General features: G+C 33.5%; 1 protein-coding gene across 3 annotated transcripts in view; it reads right to left on the bottom strand.

The window, feature by feature from the left end:
• Nucleotides 1–3,535: 3,535 nt before the first annotated feature.
• The window catches only part of sn (fascin domain-containing protein singed), a 163,016-nt gene continuing 147,556 nt past the window's right edge, over nucleotides 3,536–18,995 (bottom strand). For all 3 annotated transcript variants that reach the window (XM_085949738.1, XM_085949740.1, XM_085949739.1), the window contains exons 7-10: nucleotides 15,691–15,847; nucleotides 14,200–14,361; nucleotides 9,246–9,382; nucleotides 3,536–8,154 (exon numbers count right to left, since the gene is read on the bottom strand). In XM_085949738.1, the coding sequence (XP_085805864.1) occupies nucleotides 7,952–8,154; nucleotides 9,246–9,382; nucleotides 14,200–14,361; nucleotides 15,691–15,847 (659 nt within the window). In that variant the 3' untranslated portion in view covers nucleotides 3,536–7,951. The remainder of the gene's footprint in view (nucleotides 8,155–9,245; nucleotides 9,383–14,199; nucleotides 14,362–15,690; nucleotides 15,848–18,995) is intronic.

Here is an 18,995-nt window from a genome sequence, read left to right as displayed (position 1 = left end):
CTCTGACATATTTAAACATATAGTATTTACGTTTTATTGTCGTGCTACGAAGCCAAAGGATACCGCGCTCCACTCTGTGTGCGTTGAAATATTAGACACGCGTGGCGTTATGGTCGTCATACGCTGTGTACTTTCTATTGTTTCCCGGTGATTCCCCGCGCCAATTGCAAAATAAACGCGAGCGTCCCACTCGCTTCCGTATGTGGGTTTCACGCGTTAGAGGTTACTTCATCACACACGTATGAGTAAACATTACAAAACCTTATCTAGAAGGAAAACCACTATCTCTGCCCTTTTCAGATTAGGTCATGAGAATCAACCAATGACATTATTAATGGACGACGCACTCAATACAGTAGCTAGCAAGTAAATTCGCATGTATAGGTAGACGTCACGCAATTTCATTATGCGATATCACGCATCGGGAATTTATAGCAATATGACCTTTATTGTAATGGCGTTAGAGCAGTGTTTCTAATGTCAATGTTCATTTGAGCGAACCCGTTCTAACCGAACCATTCGGCAGACCCAACAAAAAGCATCAGGAATTTATAGCAATATCACCTTTATTGTAATGGCGTTAGAACAGATTATGCCATTCGGCAGACCCGACAATAAAGTGAGTGTCATTTTCTTTTCCAGATGATTCGTCCATATTAATGTCATTGGAATTAACATACTTGCTCATATACTCGAACAACATCTTCTTGGCTACATGTTAAAACTGTGAATTAAAAGCTCCTCCCATTTTTAACCGCAATTCCATTATTAACTAACAAGCTCCTCCCATTTAGTCGACAACAGCGCCTTCCGGCTTTTGCCTAAATCTTCTTGTTGGAGAGTACTCATCATTAGTACAAATTAGAAATCTTTTTAATAAAAATGTATTAAATTGAGGTCACGGTAAACCACAGTTTCCTGCGACTATATAAACTGTATAAGTCATATATATACTCTTTGTCATTTTTCTGCTGTATTAGAGCCGCATGCAGAATCTAAGAAATCGCCGAAAAGGATGACTTAACTATAGACAATCCTAAGTATAGAGTTAAGGAATCCTTAACCATAGACTACTTTTGTTATGAACACGCCCCCTTCCGTATTACGCATGAGTGCAGGACCGTAACAAAAATATCGATATTTTGAAGTATCAATACTTTATGAAAGATACATCGATATTTTGCTATTGATAATTTCTTTCGATAACGATGGATATATAATAAAATTATAAATAATCCTTCGCAAACAACCATAATTTGACAACAATATTTACAAACATGGCTAACAGGGCTCTAGCCTGGGGGTCAATCAGATAAGTGAGATAAACACACATCACAAATTTGCTCTAATACTAAAAAAGTCGCCTGCGCACTATTTATTTCAACGATATTAACAATAGTAGTACGATGCATTTTTTTATTATCGTATGTCGCGATACTTGACAACTCCGCAATTCAAATAGATATAAATTCTAATGGTTTTGAGTTTTGTACTATTCCATTTGAATCGTTTTTTGCGACACGGGTATCGCCGGCATCTTCGGGCACTATGCACATTCACCAATGGTAAATACAATTGACACACCGACCTGGGTCGTATAAAAATGACCCATTCACTGCGTCCAACCCAACTGGTGCGTTGCCCATCAGGTGGACATTAGATATAATTAGCATGTTATTTAAATGCGATAATTAAATATTAATTAAATGGTCCGCAGTGAATGGGGACTGCGGACCTTTTAATATAGACATATATTAAAAAATACACAAAATCACTAAAAATACAGTGAATATCCTTCATTTTACCTCAAACACCATTTGAATGCTGTATTTCGAAAACGTTGCTTGACACATTTTAAAAAACAGTGACATAAGTTGCAAAAATCTTCATATTACCTAAATACACAAATGTTAGTAGTTTTTTTTAAAGACAACGGTTAACATTTGCTATAAAATAATATATTTTACATCTACCTACCTATTTATTTTTATACCTATAGGATTGTTTTCACTATTTTGACTAAAACACAATAGTGACTTGTAACGTTTTCAAAATACAGCATTCATTTTGAAAACGCTAATATTGAGCGTCACATCTTTCGATACGATACCCATTCCATGTATCGATACTTTTTCAATGGATAGACAGGCCTATTCTTCCCCTCTTTACTTATGTTCGCCTGATACTGCGCAAAAAACAAGAGTGTTACCATGTTAAAAAAATATCTTGCGGTGCCTGTAGAATCACTTATAATGACTTACAACGGAAACATAAGAGTATTATAATTAAATATTAATATGTATTTATAGTTATTGCATTTATAAAGTGCAGTTGTCATATTTTTGTCATCGTTTAACAATTATAGAATAATTTACCTAAACTATAGGAAAGAGAATTTTTCAATATGGTATTATTTTCAATAGAAAAAACGACCGAAGCTTTAAGACGAGGTGAACCATAGACAACATGATCTTAGCTAAGGACGATGTTTGTGCATAGTGTTTTGTACTGAGGAAATCTTAGTTAAGACAAATGTTTCTGCATCAGACTCTTAAGCTCGTAAGTGCTTGTCTTTGTAATATTATTAAATTCTATAAATTATTCTATTAAAATCTATAAATTCTGTGTTTGAAAGTTCTTGCAGTTTTTAAAGTATTTACCTGTAAATCCATATCGGGTAGTTCTCCTGACAAATTACCCTCCTTTCAAGACAAATATTAATTACATTTTATTCATCTTGATTGTGTTAACCGTTCATACTATAAGTATTTCACTTGGTATTGTACGGGTTAACTCTGTTCAGTCCTACAACAAGATAAATCGAGCGAGTCCCGCCCTTTATTATTTATTTGTTGTAAACCGGGACATAACAGTACAATAGCAAGGTATGACATATGAAACCAAACTATTTTAGGTATTTTGAGTTGCCGTTAATGGAATGTTAGTGACATATCACTTTACAGATGGATATTTTCTCGCACAGGCTCGTTAGAATTAAGGCTTCGATAATAAACAATCAATAATGAGAGTGGTTCTTAATATCACCACCGTTAAAATGTGAATTTGTCTCCTTTAACATGTTATTATTTTTTAAATTTTTATTTTATTCGTCTCACTTACCAGTACATTATTGATTACTCTATGTGTAGATGTGGTGGATATATTTTCTCGATTTATTGAGCATTGCCTGGCATCCTGTTTAAATCGCCCATCCTCAGATCCAGAATCCACAAGCCTCCTTCAAAATTACAGTCCACAAAAGCTCAACCATTATTCATATTTTAACATCCTACTAATAAAAAAATATCACCTTTTTTATTAATTCACAGTAGGTACTAACAAAAATTTGAAAAAAAAAAACATTATGACGTTATTTATCTTGAAAGTGTGTAAGAGTCAGTTACTGCCTTCTTCCTTGGAATGGCAGTATATTCGGCATGACATATACTGCCATTTTTTTTACAGCAACCAAAAGGTTGACAGTGAATGGGGTTGTATTACATAATGGAAATAAAACACAGTAATTTTTCGGATTATAGTTCATTTTTATAAATAGTTTACAGATTGATAAATTATTATACAGATAATTATATAGCGCGAGTAATAAATTGGCAGGCAAAATAAGAAAATATTAATACTACCATAATACATAAATAATTTTAAAAATCTTAACACATAAAACGTAGCTTAAAATAAATTTGCTTTCAGAAATACTTTGTTCCATAAATAATTACGCCTCAGATAATTTTTTATTATGTTTAAAAAATGATAGGTTTTAAGTAGTAATAGAACGAGGCAAAACCATCACTTTTTAATTAACAAAAAAATCTTAAATATTTATTTATTCAATTTTTTTTTTAAATTGTAACACTTTAAGGAATGACATACATACACTATTTTTTTACGAGCTTGACATTTAGCCCTGATTTTTTGTTATAAATTAAAGGAACATTTTATGATAATATAAATCGAGGAAAAAATATTTGAAATGGTTTGATGTAAAATCCATAAATAGCCTTAAAATACCTAAGCATGTCAACTTATTTTATTTAAACTTTATACTAAATAAATGCACAGCGTAATGTGTAAGAATTATAATATAAAGCCAGATGCATTGCATAAATGTCTACATAATAATTAATATTGTTTCCATTGAGAATGAAACAAAAAAAGTCATTTTGATATGTATTTAAAGGAAAGTATTAATAATAAGTATGTGTATTACGTGGATCACCACTTTATGTAAATTAAATTAGAATTCACATTATGTTGAGCTTCATTAACATGTTTATATCTTGTCATAGATATTGGAAAAATCAAATGAAATATTATAAACCAATGAAAATTGAAATGTTGCAAGTCACAAAAGATTTGTGGTCATGTTGTGAATATAAAAAAAAATTGAAACCATTTAAGTAGAAACATTGTAACTAATATCTAGTGGTGTAGTGGGCTGGAGTTCTTATCAATATTATGTCACACACAATACTGTCGGATCACGTCGCGTCAAAATTATAAGGTTACATGTAGATTGCCAAAGATACTTTCACAAATTCTTTTATATTATTGAAAATATATATTTTTTTAAAATGATACAGTTTGTTTATGTTTCTATGTTATATTAAAAAAACTGCCAAAAGTAAGTAAGTTCAATAATTTAGAGTTATATAAATATTGATGCTAGAAAAAAATGCTAGGTCATCCAATATAATATAGAACATGCACATAGAGCACCACAAAGAAATTTGCATTGTGCCTGATTTTAGAGGGCATGTCAAACATTCAAATTGCGATTAGTCTATCACAACATGATTTAGAAGACTTAACAACTTTTGGCAGTAACACCACAGTATGGCTACATATAACCTTATAATATTGAAACATGACATAATGTACAATACTATATTTCAGTTTTCAATGGTTTATATTATAGCATTGATACAACATTTATTATAGTTTAGTAGTCAAAATTGAAACTTCCAACTGGATATTTCACACAAAAGTAACATAATGTAATAATTATTTTATGTAGATTCCAATATTGGATATTTTACGTTGAATTTTTTGGTAAGACACTCGACCGAATTGTCCGGCCGATTAAATGCATGTACCTGGTATTGCGCAAGTCCCTATATTATATCAATATATTTTGGTGTATAATTGTTAAGCTGTTAAGTTTAATTTAATAATAGAAGTACTAACTAAAAGTCACAGAGTAAAGAATACCGTCTTGTATACTTCTAAACACCATGTTTAAAATACACAGTTTTGATAAATTATTATTATATTTTGCATACAAAAAAAAAATTGTATACAACGTTTTAGCCATGCTTTAAAATATGTAGCAAAAGTTTGCTGTTTTCATAATTATTCTAGCATCGTTTAGCTTAAGAGAAAGCTAAAATACTATTAAATACATACGTGGAAATAAAGATAAGAAGCAAATTAATAATGAATGCCAATAAAATATATCTTTTAAATTACTTCTGGAAAAATAAATATTTATTTTTTTTAAATTTTACAAAAGTATGAAACGTATAAAATATCATTAAATTTAGTTTGTGGAACGATGGACTTTTGGAGGTTATACAATCTAATATATTGTAATGTATCTTTTTTTTGTAATTTTATCAATTTTAAAGGCTTTTTGGCAGTTATACGTTACATAATAATAATTATTAATATTACAATCTATCCGTCATCATTATTATTATTACAATGGAGATTACGATATTAAAATATATGGAATATTGTTCATCATTTTTAGTTCTAATAAAATCCAACAGCGTGAAGCCTCGTAGAAAAAAAAACACGGTAATAATTAAGTACAAAATTAATGGAATATTATTATGATTTCGATTATTGACTATATCTTATTATGATTAAGTGAAATAGTTTTTCGTAACGAACGATTTTAATTGATAAATAATATCGTTAATAGATTGTGCTTTTTTCATTGCCTCACGTTTCAATAATAATACAAATTTATAAAACGTGATTTTAACTGGCAAAATTATTATCATTTCCAATGTGCATGAAGCAATAAATTAAATTTTTTAAATATTTTCGGATAATGAAAAAACATAAATACATTGTGGCATTAGTTAAATGCCAATGTTGCCAAAATTATCATTAATAATAATAATAATTGTTAAATTTATAATCGACTTCATATCAATACAGACAACTTTACTAACATATCACGCATTTTCCTCTAAGATACCTACATTTCTTCATTATTAAATACATGAATTCAAACAGTCGCCAACCGTTTTTATAAATCCTGGATCAATTCCAAACAATTAATGCGAATCAATTCCTAAGCCGATCGACTATCATATTATTCTGAATATAAACAAAAAAAACATTAGAAGATAATAATATAATTAAAAAATCACCGATTGAAACTTAACTCATTCGGAATTTCGCTCATAATATAATATTTATTGCTATGAGATTTTATAAATAATACATGGAATAAAGCCAAATGATTTCATGTACATTAAACAGGAAACTTCTCGACAAAAATGACAGGATTTTTTTTATATATAAAAGGTTTGTCGCCCCCGCAAAAGTTATGAATTGATCGATGACATTGGGAGCATTCGCAGTATGCATTTCCGGTTTGAATTCTATTCCCGCAAGTCAAACAACAAGTAATCCGGACCAAAATAATGTGAAACAATCAAAGACTAATATTTGAATTGCTTTCAAATGTTGCCAACAGACGGTCAACATAATGACAGATGACAATACTAAAAGTAAACTTATCAAATAATGAAGTATCAATGTTATATTGTTTAAAATAAGAAAATGACAATTCGTCATGTCAAATTGATTCAGATCAGTTTGAGATTTGCATGTGGGAATTAAACAAAAATCAACTGTATTGCATACATTCAACGAACACAGAACTTTATTTGTTTTAATATATTACGCATTTCCATTAGTGCTTATCTTTATATCAGTTTAAACTCTTTTCCCGCTGTCACAACAGTGACCGAGCAGATGGAAAACACCATAGAAAAAAGCCTGTGTTAGTGATGAATAGGTTGCCGTAATTTTCCAGAGTCAAGTCCGTAGCCACAGCCAGTTTGAAAGGCGTCTATTGGGATTAGAGATATTACACATATCTTTGTCTAAGACTCTAAGCCATAGGCTGTCACACATGTGTATTTTCTATAATTAAAAAACTATTTTCACGTCTTTCACTTTGTTTCATTCTCAATAATTATTGTCGCCTACTGAAATTATGACTGTTCTTTGAATATATGCCAATTGACTATATACTGTAGTGGGTCTATTCTATGCTTATCGACCGCTAAAGTGATAAAGTGAAAAATATTATCAAACTTAGGGTAGGTTTGTATCAAAATATTAGCACTTATTGTAACAATTAAACGAAGCCGGTTTTTATTGTTGCAATAAGTGCTATATTTTAACAGCACCTATCTTGCTGCTGTTAAAATATCGCACTTATTGCAACAATAAAAACCGGCTTCGTGTAATTGTTACAATAAGTGCTAATATTTTGATACAGACCTACCCTAAGTTTGATACTATTTATCAATTTAGTGTTCGATAAGTATAGAATAGACCCATAGGAATGCTATAACCACAAAAGCGAGGCATATTGTCTTTAATAACGGCTTGATTGGAATTTGGGCGTTCACAAATCTTTAACCAATGTGCTGGTTTAGTAGGATAAACAATAATGATAAAAAATCTTAGTGAGTTCAAAGGACTCACTAACACAATTTTTCGCAGACAAATGCGAGGGGTTGAATAAATTAATGTTTTCTTAGTATCGAGCAATAATTTAATTTGTCTGTCAAGTTTGCCGAGAAGTCCACAGCGGCACAATAAAATCATACGCAACGATTATCGCTAACGTGAAATTTGGAGCAATATTGTTTAGATATTAATGTGATTGGGGTAGTTGTTGGGATTGTTAATATTCCCAGTGCGTGGCCTGCTCGATGGTCCTGTCTCCCAGCCGGAAGTTGCCGTTCTTGGTGGCGGCCAGGTACTCCCCGGAGACGGCCTTGATGGCGATCCTGGTGGGTTCCCGCAGCTCCAGGTGGAATCCAGCGGGGTTGTCAGAGTCGCAGGTCACGCCCTCGCCGTCCACATGCCAGTACTTGCCGTTTTGACCTGAAACAAGTACAGATACAATCAATCACTATTTCTTCTTACTGTGCATTCAAAGCAAGTTTTAGCTTAGTCTAAAATCACAATGCTTTATAGGTGTTAAATGACAAATTGATCCCTTCTCCACAAAAAAAATCTCTAGTTTTTGTTAATCCAATTGAAATGACGCACCACACATTATTAGTCTATATACCAGCCAAACATCATTATTTCGATAACAGATGGCACTAAAAGTCTTGGGAGTAGTGGATTTTTGAACTGCCGTAGCGATAAGGATTTCAGGATAACACTACTTTTCCAGAGAGGGATTCAATTGTTGTAAAAGACAATAAATAATATAGTTCAATATACATATAGTACTTAACCGGATGTATACCATAAGTGCGCTCTACAAATCCGTGCATGCAAGGCCGGCCGTAGAAAATGAGCTTTACACTAGCTACACTAACCCCTGCGGTTGTTTTAAATAAATTAATATGTTATACACAATATACTCCCATCTCTAGTAAACATGGTGACATATATAGTTAAATCGTTTTACAGTGGGTACCATGGGTACGGCAACTGCGGCTTGCAGTTGTAGTGGTATTGTTTGCTAGCATTGAAACAAGCATTGTTGCAAGCAATTCAATACACGCGCGAATCGCCTATGGTGCCACTGTAGAATGATTTACCTATACAAGTCTTTATGATATACTTTTAATATGTTTCTAAATAATGATAGAAATAATCATAGAAATTCTACTATGAGGTCGTATATAAATGACATATGATTTTCGATATCTTTGGATTCCCCATCGTCACATTGTCTCATTTTTTATTTTTCATATTCGGAGTGATTACCGACTTTGAAACTAATAAACTCCTATGACAGTCCACAGCGATATGGCTTTTGAAATATATTTTTCATGATAAATGTTTTTAGCGATCCACCTAACCCATCGAGTCCTTGCTCCAAATCAAACACATATTAAGATTCAAACTTTCACCAAACTATTCGAGTATGGGACAATTGAACTGGAATATTTAATGGGGAAACCGTTAAGAGCAATCGGAGTTCAAACTGTTTTATTACTATTTGAAAGGTTGGTTACCTTTGAAGTAGACGATGCCCTTTGGCCCCCTCTCGACCTGGATAGTTTCATAGGTGGCCTTGTTGCATTCTAACTTTGGGCTGGAGGCAGACTTGAAGCCCACAAATCCTTGCTCGCACTTCAATACTAAGATAGGCCTGAAATAAAACAAAATAAACACATTTTAGACTATAGTACATAGAAAACAAAGAAAACGGAAACAGGCATGTCACTGGACGAGTGGAAGACCACCTGATAAAATGTTATTATACAGTGCCAGTGACGTCCCGTGGGGGTAGGCAGGTCATGCGTTGCATATTAGTTTGTCACGTTAATGTAACGTGCTTTCAATCTTTGGGAAGAGTCGACGCGATATTTTTACTTGGGTTTTATGGCGTTCAGGCCATAAACTACCCTGCTTCAGAGCATTGGTCCATGGCGATGGCTTTTACATTTCGACTGCTTAATCTGCACACCAGCCAACTGCACTCTTGACCAAAAATGAGATTTTGATGGCATTTTGTTATAAAGCATGTTTTCTATACACACACAAAATTTCAAACTCCTAAACCTATAAATAAATGTGTTATCGTTCTTTACACAAAACACCCAACTGCAGGTGCCAAATTTCCAATATCGTAAATGGAACAACTCCGCTCTTATATAAATTTTCTTTATATATTATAAAAGGGAAGCTAAAATATTGTATTAATACATAGTGCAGCTGATTTGTAAAAAAAAATCCAAGTGTATTTTTGAAATTGTTAAATTATTATGTTTTTTCGCCTTCCTGAACAATTTTCCCAAATGGAGTTAGCCGGTTTGCAGTTTAAGCAGTCGATTTCTATTTATTAATCTGTTCTGTAGCTGCAGCACACTGTTTAGCAGGATACTCCTTTAAAACTGAAGTAGTATAATAGGTAATAACAGATGTTCGAATTTAGAACTAAGCTTATCACAGTACATATAAAAAGTATTAAATGGTATGTCGAATGTTAGGATGTGGCGCCCTCACTTAGCGGACAACTTTACTTATAGTGGTGGATCTATTATAGTACCAACTATAAGGTAAATATGCACATATTGTAACTGTATATTATAAACAGTGTGTGCATACAATTAAGGTCATCTCACTTCATAAATCATCTGCTCAGTAGACAAGTGTAAAGAAAGTAAAGTAGGCCTGCAGCTAAAAAGCAATTTGCAATATTCAGTGGCCTCCATACAGAGAAATTATTATTGGCAATTCATAACAGTCATACAGGTGGAGAAATACGAGATGCATAAAGCAGAAATTTACAACCATTTGCATGTTATTTAAATACGACGCATTATTTATTGCCGCTTATTAGCACATACAGTCCAAGTATTTGTTTTAACCAAAGATGTTGAAAAAAACCTTCTATTATAAATGTATGAAATTTAAGCAAAAGAACGACCTTTATTCCACTGATTAAATTAGCTACAAATGATTTTGCATTGCAGGTTCATTTGCAGACAACTGCACACTACTGATATAACATTGATTTGGCAAATTGCAGAGCATATGAAAAGAAAACCTGTCACGATAGGAAGATAGATTTCTTTTTCTTTTGACCATCTTCGATCCTAATAAAATATGACGCCCGTTGGGACTTGTAATTCATTGGATTTGCGTCAATGTGCTCTACCAACTAAGCTATGTGCGTCCTGTCTAAGTGTGACGAAATCAACTAGTAGTTTTTACATTTTTGAAACGCTTCACAAATTGTGTTAATTTAGACAGTCGGCTTTTGTATTTTAAATCAAAGTATCAATTACCTTAATTCCTAAACGGCGTCAGAATCAGTATTTACTCATTTAGTGCTGACAATGCGACTGGCGCGTGGTCATTAGATACTATTAGCATGATAATTAAATGTGGTAATTAATTAGTAATTAACTGGTCAGCAGTGAATGTGTATAAAATAGTCATTTTTAAGATATGTGTATTATAATATTTATTGTTTCCTGTTTGCATGAGTGAGATAGTTTAAATTTATTTTATATTGAAAACACCCACGATGGCCGCGTGGCTTAAGCGTCGGCCTAAAGCATCATGGGTCCCAGGTTTGAATCCTGGGTCTGACAAGTAAACATATTGTTTTTCAAATTATGTATGAGTCAGAGTATGGACCAAATAGGTTGAGAAAGTGGCTGACATCCATTTCTAAGAAAACAAAATCTGTTAATACAAACCTCCACTCCGTGGAGACCCATATGATCTTACTAGGATCGGACATGGTCAAAAGAATATTGAAAAAGAAGTCAACGGATTTATTTGTCGATAAAACTGTGTATAATATTTAATTGTGAGATGCCAAAATAGCAGTATGAAATAAATAAATATGATGTCACTAGACAAATGGTTAAAAATCTATTACTGTCAGAACCACATCATAGTTATATAAATTGTATTTATTGAACTGGACCTATGGCAAACAATTTATTTTAAAAAGGTTAAGTGCATCCGAGATCAATGAGAAATGAGTTTCCTATTAATGCATCATCAATTATGTAAATAAAACATAAAAGAAGTCTTTGACAATTGATAAAAAAATGTATACTTGAACTAGAAAATATAATCCCATATTGTGTGAAATAATTTACTAGTTATTTATAAGTAATAAATGTATAACTCTGATACCAGTAAAAATAATTACAAGATAAAAAAACTTTTTATATACAACATTTTTAAATTTTCTGTTGAATCATATAAACTTGACTTGACTAGCTTAAACGATCAAAAAACTTGTACTTGATAGAAATAATACTGAAATGTCCTTTTGACATGTCATATTGATTTCCATAGTAACGCACGTTTATATTAATAATTTAGTTGCTAGGACCCCAGTCCCGTAGCAACCAATAATGGTGTCGAAATAAATTTTCATACAAAACAGAATTAACTGAAAATGAATTCAATTCTACTTAAAGATGGCTAAAAGTATTAAAAAAATGCATTGGCATCGTGTTCTGATATATTCTAAAAGTTTCAAATCTCTAGCTAGTCGGGAAGTTAGTTAATAATCGATTGCAAGATTTGTACCGGACAAAGAACCACCGGACAAATAAGAATACGAGCTAAGAAAAACGTTGTAATAAATGTATTAACCAGCAAATTGAAATCTCTTAAAAATAAGACAAATAAAACATTTTTGAATTCTTGTCAGTTTACAGGAAATCAGGGGCTAACGAATTTTAAAACTAGCCGATATATTGGATTATTTGTAAGGTTAGGTTAAGTTTTTTTCTTGAATTCATGAATTTTGCCAAAATTGGCAATTAAAATGAGCGCGGTTCCCGCCTGTCTTCCTGTAAACCGACTTGTACCCATTTTTGTTATAACTGAGGAAGTCTACAGCCTGCTATGGATCTTAAAGAATAGCAGCCACCAAACCATTTACGAGGCTTTTTAATAATATACCAGAAGGGAAAGTCAGAATTTTTTATTACTTTTTATCATTGTTGAGTATTGTAAACAGCAGTGTAGTGTATAGCAGTGGTGAAGGGTGGTGGTAGGCAGTTTGGATCCAACATAAATATTGTAGATACACTAAACTTTGTCAGTTAATCGTATTTGTTTTCATTGAACTAAGACTACAATATTTGTAAGTTTTTAAAATTCAATTAAGCCATAGTAGATAATATGTAGTCAAAAAATATTTGTTTATCCATGCATACTTTTAGATATTTTATAGATAGAAGAATATGTTTTATCGATTACAATTAGGTTAGGCAGGGCTTAAGGCTATACCTCAGCTGAGGCATGGTCTAAAAAGATCATGACTAGGCGATGCGCGGATTGCGGGTGCTAATGACACAAGCCGAACGAAATATAATTTGTCATAAAAGTTCAACATGCGTCCTTTTTATGTTATGTTTATTATTATATTTGTAATAATAATAGTATATTCATTGACATGTTTTCTTTTTCAAGTACATGTGGAACGTTTTTAAGTCATCTTTACACGATTTAAGAATATATTCATCCGACTCCATCACAAAAGAAATTGACGTGCGAAAACGTCGACTATTCCTCTCCGAATGGCAACGCGGCCAAAATTTCATTCCACACAGTGTTGAAAATTATTTGCCGTTTCACTTATGTACGCTCCTAATGAATTTTAAAAACTAACTAACTCCATCTGTAATAATATGCATTCTTAATTGGACAAAAACATAAACATAATAACAAACAAACATAAATATGACTGAAAAAGTGTGCACTATTTTTGTCAAATCGCCATTAGCATACCTAAACTATTATGGTTTGGTCTAGGCAGGGTTTAATTGAATTTTAAAAACTAACTCTACCTATGAAGTCTTATTTATGTCAGATATTCACAGCCTATCTCGACCTTTCGCCACTGCCGATTATCAAAAAGCTTATGCGAATTTTCGCAGAGCCCGGTTGGGAATCACTGCACTAGACAAATATTATCATGTTTCTCAATGGGGACAATGTACATAGTAGTTACTAGTTTGAGAACATTCGATGAGTGGATATGAATTAGGCCTCAATGACATTGAGGTACTTTACAAGCTGCTTGTTGGTGAATTTAAAAGGGGGCGAGTCAGCTAGTGCGATTGTGATGATGACACACAAAACTTTCTACTCGCTCAGAAGCCAACAAGCTAGCGAGTTGAAACCGTCATTTTTGGTAGGTACTATTTTGACAGGACGTATTGAGTAGTTCGTTTTTTTACCGGAAGGTCGCTACTATCTCTCTACTGTGCAGACAGAGTAGGCCCACACGCCAGCGTGTAGCGTGTAAAGTTGACCGGCTTTCAACTTTTCTCGGTAGATTGTTTATAATCTGCTTGTTAGCTTGTTCGATGATGACACTGGGCGAGTTTACAAGCAGATTGTAAATTCGCCAACAAGCAGCTTGTAAAGTAGCTCAATGTCATTGAGGCTTTAGTATTAAAATGATGTATACAATGTTATTGTTACCTATTAATGAGGTAGAAGAAATATTTGCAGTTATCATCGACGGCGTCTGAGTTGGCGTAGAGGTGTCCAGAGCGCTTGGTGGTGATGTACTTGCCGTTGTTGGCGCGAAATGAAACGGAACCATCTCCCTGCCATTCCAGGTCAAAGAGAGCGTTTGAGGACCTGAAAATAAATTCAATCACAATATTATTAAAGGATGGTGCAGCATCGCTGAATAGGGAAATAAAGCAGTAATGATAGTTGTTAGTTAAAACTGTTGACATTCTCGATGATAGGACCGCACCCCCTACATAAAACAATTACCTTATCTACTTCTAATTTTTCTATTGTGTGTGCGGATCATTAACGTATCTGAGCAGTGTTACTCGTCACCCAGTGCGGTAAATTTACACCCCACCCCTCATAAGCACACACACAATTTTTCATTAAAACTTATATTTTTAAGTTATTTATTAATTTTTTAATAGCATTCCGGTGTACTTTTTGACTTAAATGCATTTTTAAAACATACAACCTCCATTCGATCCACTTCTTTCCAGACGTGAATTCTCCTTACATATTTGTTGCGGAGTATATGATGCATTTGACCCAATCATCTGTTTCCGAATGAACAAAATATATCACCAGTTCTTACTTTTTGGTAATGCATTGAAGATGGCATTTCTGTTTCGACGATTTCAGAGAGCCATTCCAATTTAAATTTATCGCAGGATTTATTCTTAGTTATCACATTTGAAATATCACATCCACTCCTTTTTGACATTTTTAGGGGATAAGTTTTCTATATTAATAAGTATAGAATACTGATAATTTTATACTATATTATTATGTAACTGTGCAAGCAAACATATTGTTCACTTGTATTGTTTGTTACGTACACCGAACACACCTGTAGTTATTACTAAAATCTGGCAGAGGAAACTTTCTTTTACAATATTTTTGTGTGAGAACTGTGCGGGGGATGAAAACATGTGTGCGGACACATTTTAGTACAGGGTTATAGGGAACATTGCTTATCACTGCCAGCCAATTTTTAGTAGGTGGACACTTGAAGGCCAGCTATTTTTGGAATAAAATAAATCCTTTAAAAAATATGAAATAGGAACACAATGATAAATATTTGTGAAAATTTACCAAATCAACATGTTTCTTGAGTTTATCGTGAATATTTTCACACTAAAATGATAAATATTGTTTAGAAAATATACACAAACAGTTCATTCAGAAGTTATGACGTTTACAAGAACCTGCGAGTTAACTCGTCCATGGCCTGACGCTACATACGTGCTTTGGCGAGTTAACTCGTCTGTGGCACAGCTCAGGTTCATCCTCAATCAGAATAATATCCATGATTCAGGCAATGTTTGATGGAAAGGCTCATCAATTTGCAATTATGCAGCTATGTACGAATTTTAAAGTGATCTGCTATCCCTATAATTATTTAGTTTATGACAATAAAATTTATGGCACTATGGAAACAATTTTACTCACTTCTTATCTCCTGATGCTTGAATTCCACCGCCGGTTTCCAGGGTCCAGTAGCGATCTTGCATGGTGCGCACATACCAGCGCTTGGTGCACCAGTCAAACTCCAACTGGAAGGTTTCGTGGTCGGAGATCTCATCCTGGTTAGCGGTCACGTCCACTCCTGCGAAAAAAAGAAAATTATATGTAAATATTTTTGTTTTAAGTGAAGCGATGGCTACTGGGTAGATCAGCGTAGGACTCCAAATTGAGTTCATACTTTTACATTCAGAAGTCGGATGGCACTACGAAGGTAAAGTCCTTGTTAGAATGTTTGACCCACAGCAAGAGTTTTTGGCATATAGGTATACTGGACTTTGATTTTCGAACATTATGTGGTTATTTAAAATTATATAAATTTTGCCACAAAATATTTATGAAGTAGCCAGGTATGTTATTATCATTTAAAATTTAAAGCGTTCTGTGACCAAAAATAATTTAGAAACAGGAGATTTCTTCTGTTTACCTGATATCGTTTGCCAGGAATGGGTCATGCCAGGAGTCACGGCCCGGCCCGGACAGTGGTTACAGCACTCAGTCGGTCCAAATTATTTCAAAGTTTAGGTACCTACTAATATGTATGTTTCTGATGCTATATGAATTTTATAATATAAAGAATGCTACATTCGTAAACCTTGTGTATATTCAGATTCGGAAAAAAATAAGAAGATATACGCAATTGTTAGATACATCTCCAAAATTTTTTTTTTTGAAGAATCCTGACGCCATTTACTGATCAGATAGCGGTGGAGTGAGTAGTGAGGTGGGGTGCGGGCATATGGGCGCGCGCAAGTAATCATGGGTAGGTAGGTAAAGTGATTAGATATCAGCGTTGGAATGGTGAGGTGAGGTGAGATGCGAGTAGGCAGAGGGTCGCTCACCTAAGCCCCAACCATCGATTTGATAAAGATCAAATCGAATCAGTGATTTCATTATATTTATTTATCTATTTTTATTTCCGTAGTTTACACGAAATAAATCGCGATCATATTAGTAAAATCACCATAATATTATTATGTACTTAATAAATTTGAGAAACGCTGTTTTAAAAGACTAGATTACGGGGTATATACGTCTACGTTTGAAAAACGTCTCATGCATTAACTTTGCTCTCGTTTTAATTAAAATGCATTCATTCTCCATACGTGACTTCTTTTAAAAAACGTTACCTACTACCATTCTACTTTTGAATGAATAATTTAATGCAGACAGCCACCTAAAGAAACACCGATGTTTTTTTTTGCTCCACTACCAACTTAACCGGAATTAAAATAAATTCTAACGTGTAAGCAGTATCCAGCGAGCTTGGATTAAATTAATTTACATCACTAATGTATTGTAATGTTATTCAGCTTACAAATAAGTACCCAGTTATGAGTAGGTAGTTATAATGATATTATTTATTATTATATTATACAGGACAAGGAAATCATCTCGGATTCAAAGTGGCAAGCTCTCGAAGGAAGATTAGATCTATTTTCTAAGGAAATATGTATGAGCACGTTTTCTTCTAAGCGCGAGTAGAAATACTAAAATATCATTTCAATTTGTATGTTACAGTCCAACAAACTTATCTAAAGGACGGTCAAAAATGGAATTACGGACGCCATTTTTAAAACGTCATCTGAATGTCAGATTCTGTCTTGATTGGGTAGTTTTCGACTGTGGCTCCCCCATCCATTCTTAAGATAAGTTTGTAGGGCTGTACATAGCTGTTGTGTTGGATTCGGCGGCGAATTTCCGTGACGCAGTCAATAATTCGTCAGACGATTTAAAAGGGGGCCTCGAAACAGTTCAAACCAACAATACAATTATTATTATTAAAGTATACTAAAATCTTGAAAAGGTGTATATTTCTCACAGATGAAGTCGGTTTACAATGTTACCTAAAGCAAAACAAAATCCCTGCAACTAACATAAAATGGGTCTATAACGTAACTTATACACAAAAATTAAAGGATAATATTATTATGTGTCATCATGTGGGTCCCGGGTTCGAATCATGAGTCCGGCAATGTGTTACTGGACTTATTAATTGGTTGAGCAAGTGGCCAACATATATTTCTCGTACAAACAAACAATCTGTTAATACAACCTCCACCCAGTGGAGGTCCATAATAATAATATCATTTTCTTAGGATCGGAAATGATTAAAAAAAAAAACCTATATAATATACATATATAATATTATTTTGCAATAGCATCCCTACGAGCAAAAGTCACCGCAATGCCACTTGGAAGCTGTGATCTCTTTGGTAATACAGAAATAAAATAATCTACAGTCAACACTCCACACAATCGTATCAAAGGTACAGTGGAACCTCGATATAACGGATATCGGATATAACCATTGATATAAGATGAGGAGTTCCGATACAAGTGTAATTTTAAAAATGTACCACAAAAGAAGATATTACGAATATCGTCTTATAATATTTCCTTGTAGGTATAATGCGTTAAGACCGTTAACATGGATTCCCGAATTTCACCCGTATTGCCTTGGCTGTAAAACTAAATTTGCGTTCTTTTAATAGTGACCCTAAGGGTGTCTGCAACCCAAAGCTTGCAAGCTACCAAAAATTCATGTCTGAGCGGACAGAGCAAGTCGTCATGCGCTGACTATTAGTTAGAGTAAGATGCAAGCTAGATCGGGCTTACTCATAATTATTGCCAGGTCGTTTTCGAGACAGATATTACGTGAGCTTATATCGAGTTAAGTCCGCTGATATTAAAACAGTAAGTTTTAACACTGGCCGAGTCGCTGAAAATCGGGCGTCATTTTAAGAAGCATATGATTCATCCAGTAGTATATCAATGGATATAACGGACAAAATATCCGTTCAAATGTAAAAATTGTTAAAAATATCCTGTTAATTGTTATACATGTTTAAATCCAAGTGTCACCGCTTGTAAACAATGTTCTGTGCATGCTAATCTAATAACATTTATTGACTATTCGTCACCTAACGAAATTGAACTATATTACACGCATTTTCTATTTTTTTTAGAATCACCGAAAGCAAGCGCGTCGACATCGAACCTTAACGTCACTCCACAACGGGTGTGTCTATATCTTCCGAAGACGAATAAACAGGATTTTGTTTGTGTTTTATATAACGGACACGCCCTCACCCGAATTAGTCCGTTATATGGAGGTTCTACTGCAGGGGTAGTCAACCTGGTCCCTACCGCTCACTAGCTTTCATGGTGGGCAATAGAGGTTTTAAAAATTCATTATGTTGCATTATGCATCAAGGGATCTCATTTTAAAT

This window comes from Rhyacophila brunnea, unplaced genomic scaffold (genome assembly GCF_057557595.1).
Source record: "Rhyacophila brunnea isolate RB1 unplaced genomic scaffold, BYU_Rbru_1.0 scaffold_22, whole genome shotgun sequence".
Lineage (NCBI taxonomy): Eukaryota > Metazoa > Arthropoda > Insecta > Trichoptera > Rhyacophilidae > Rhyacophila > Rhyacophila brunnea.
Note: the sequence above shows the minus strand (reverse complement) of the source record. Positions and strands in the feature narration are given on the sequence as shown.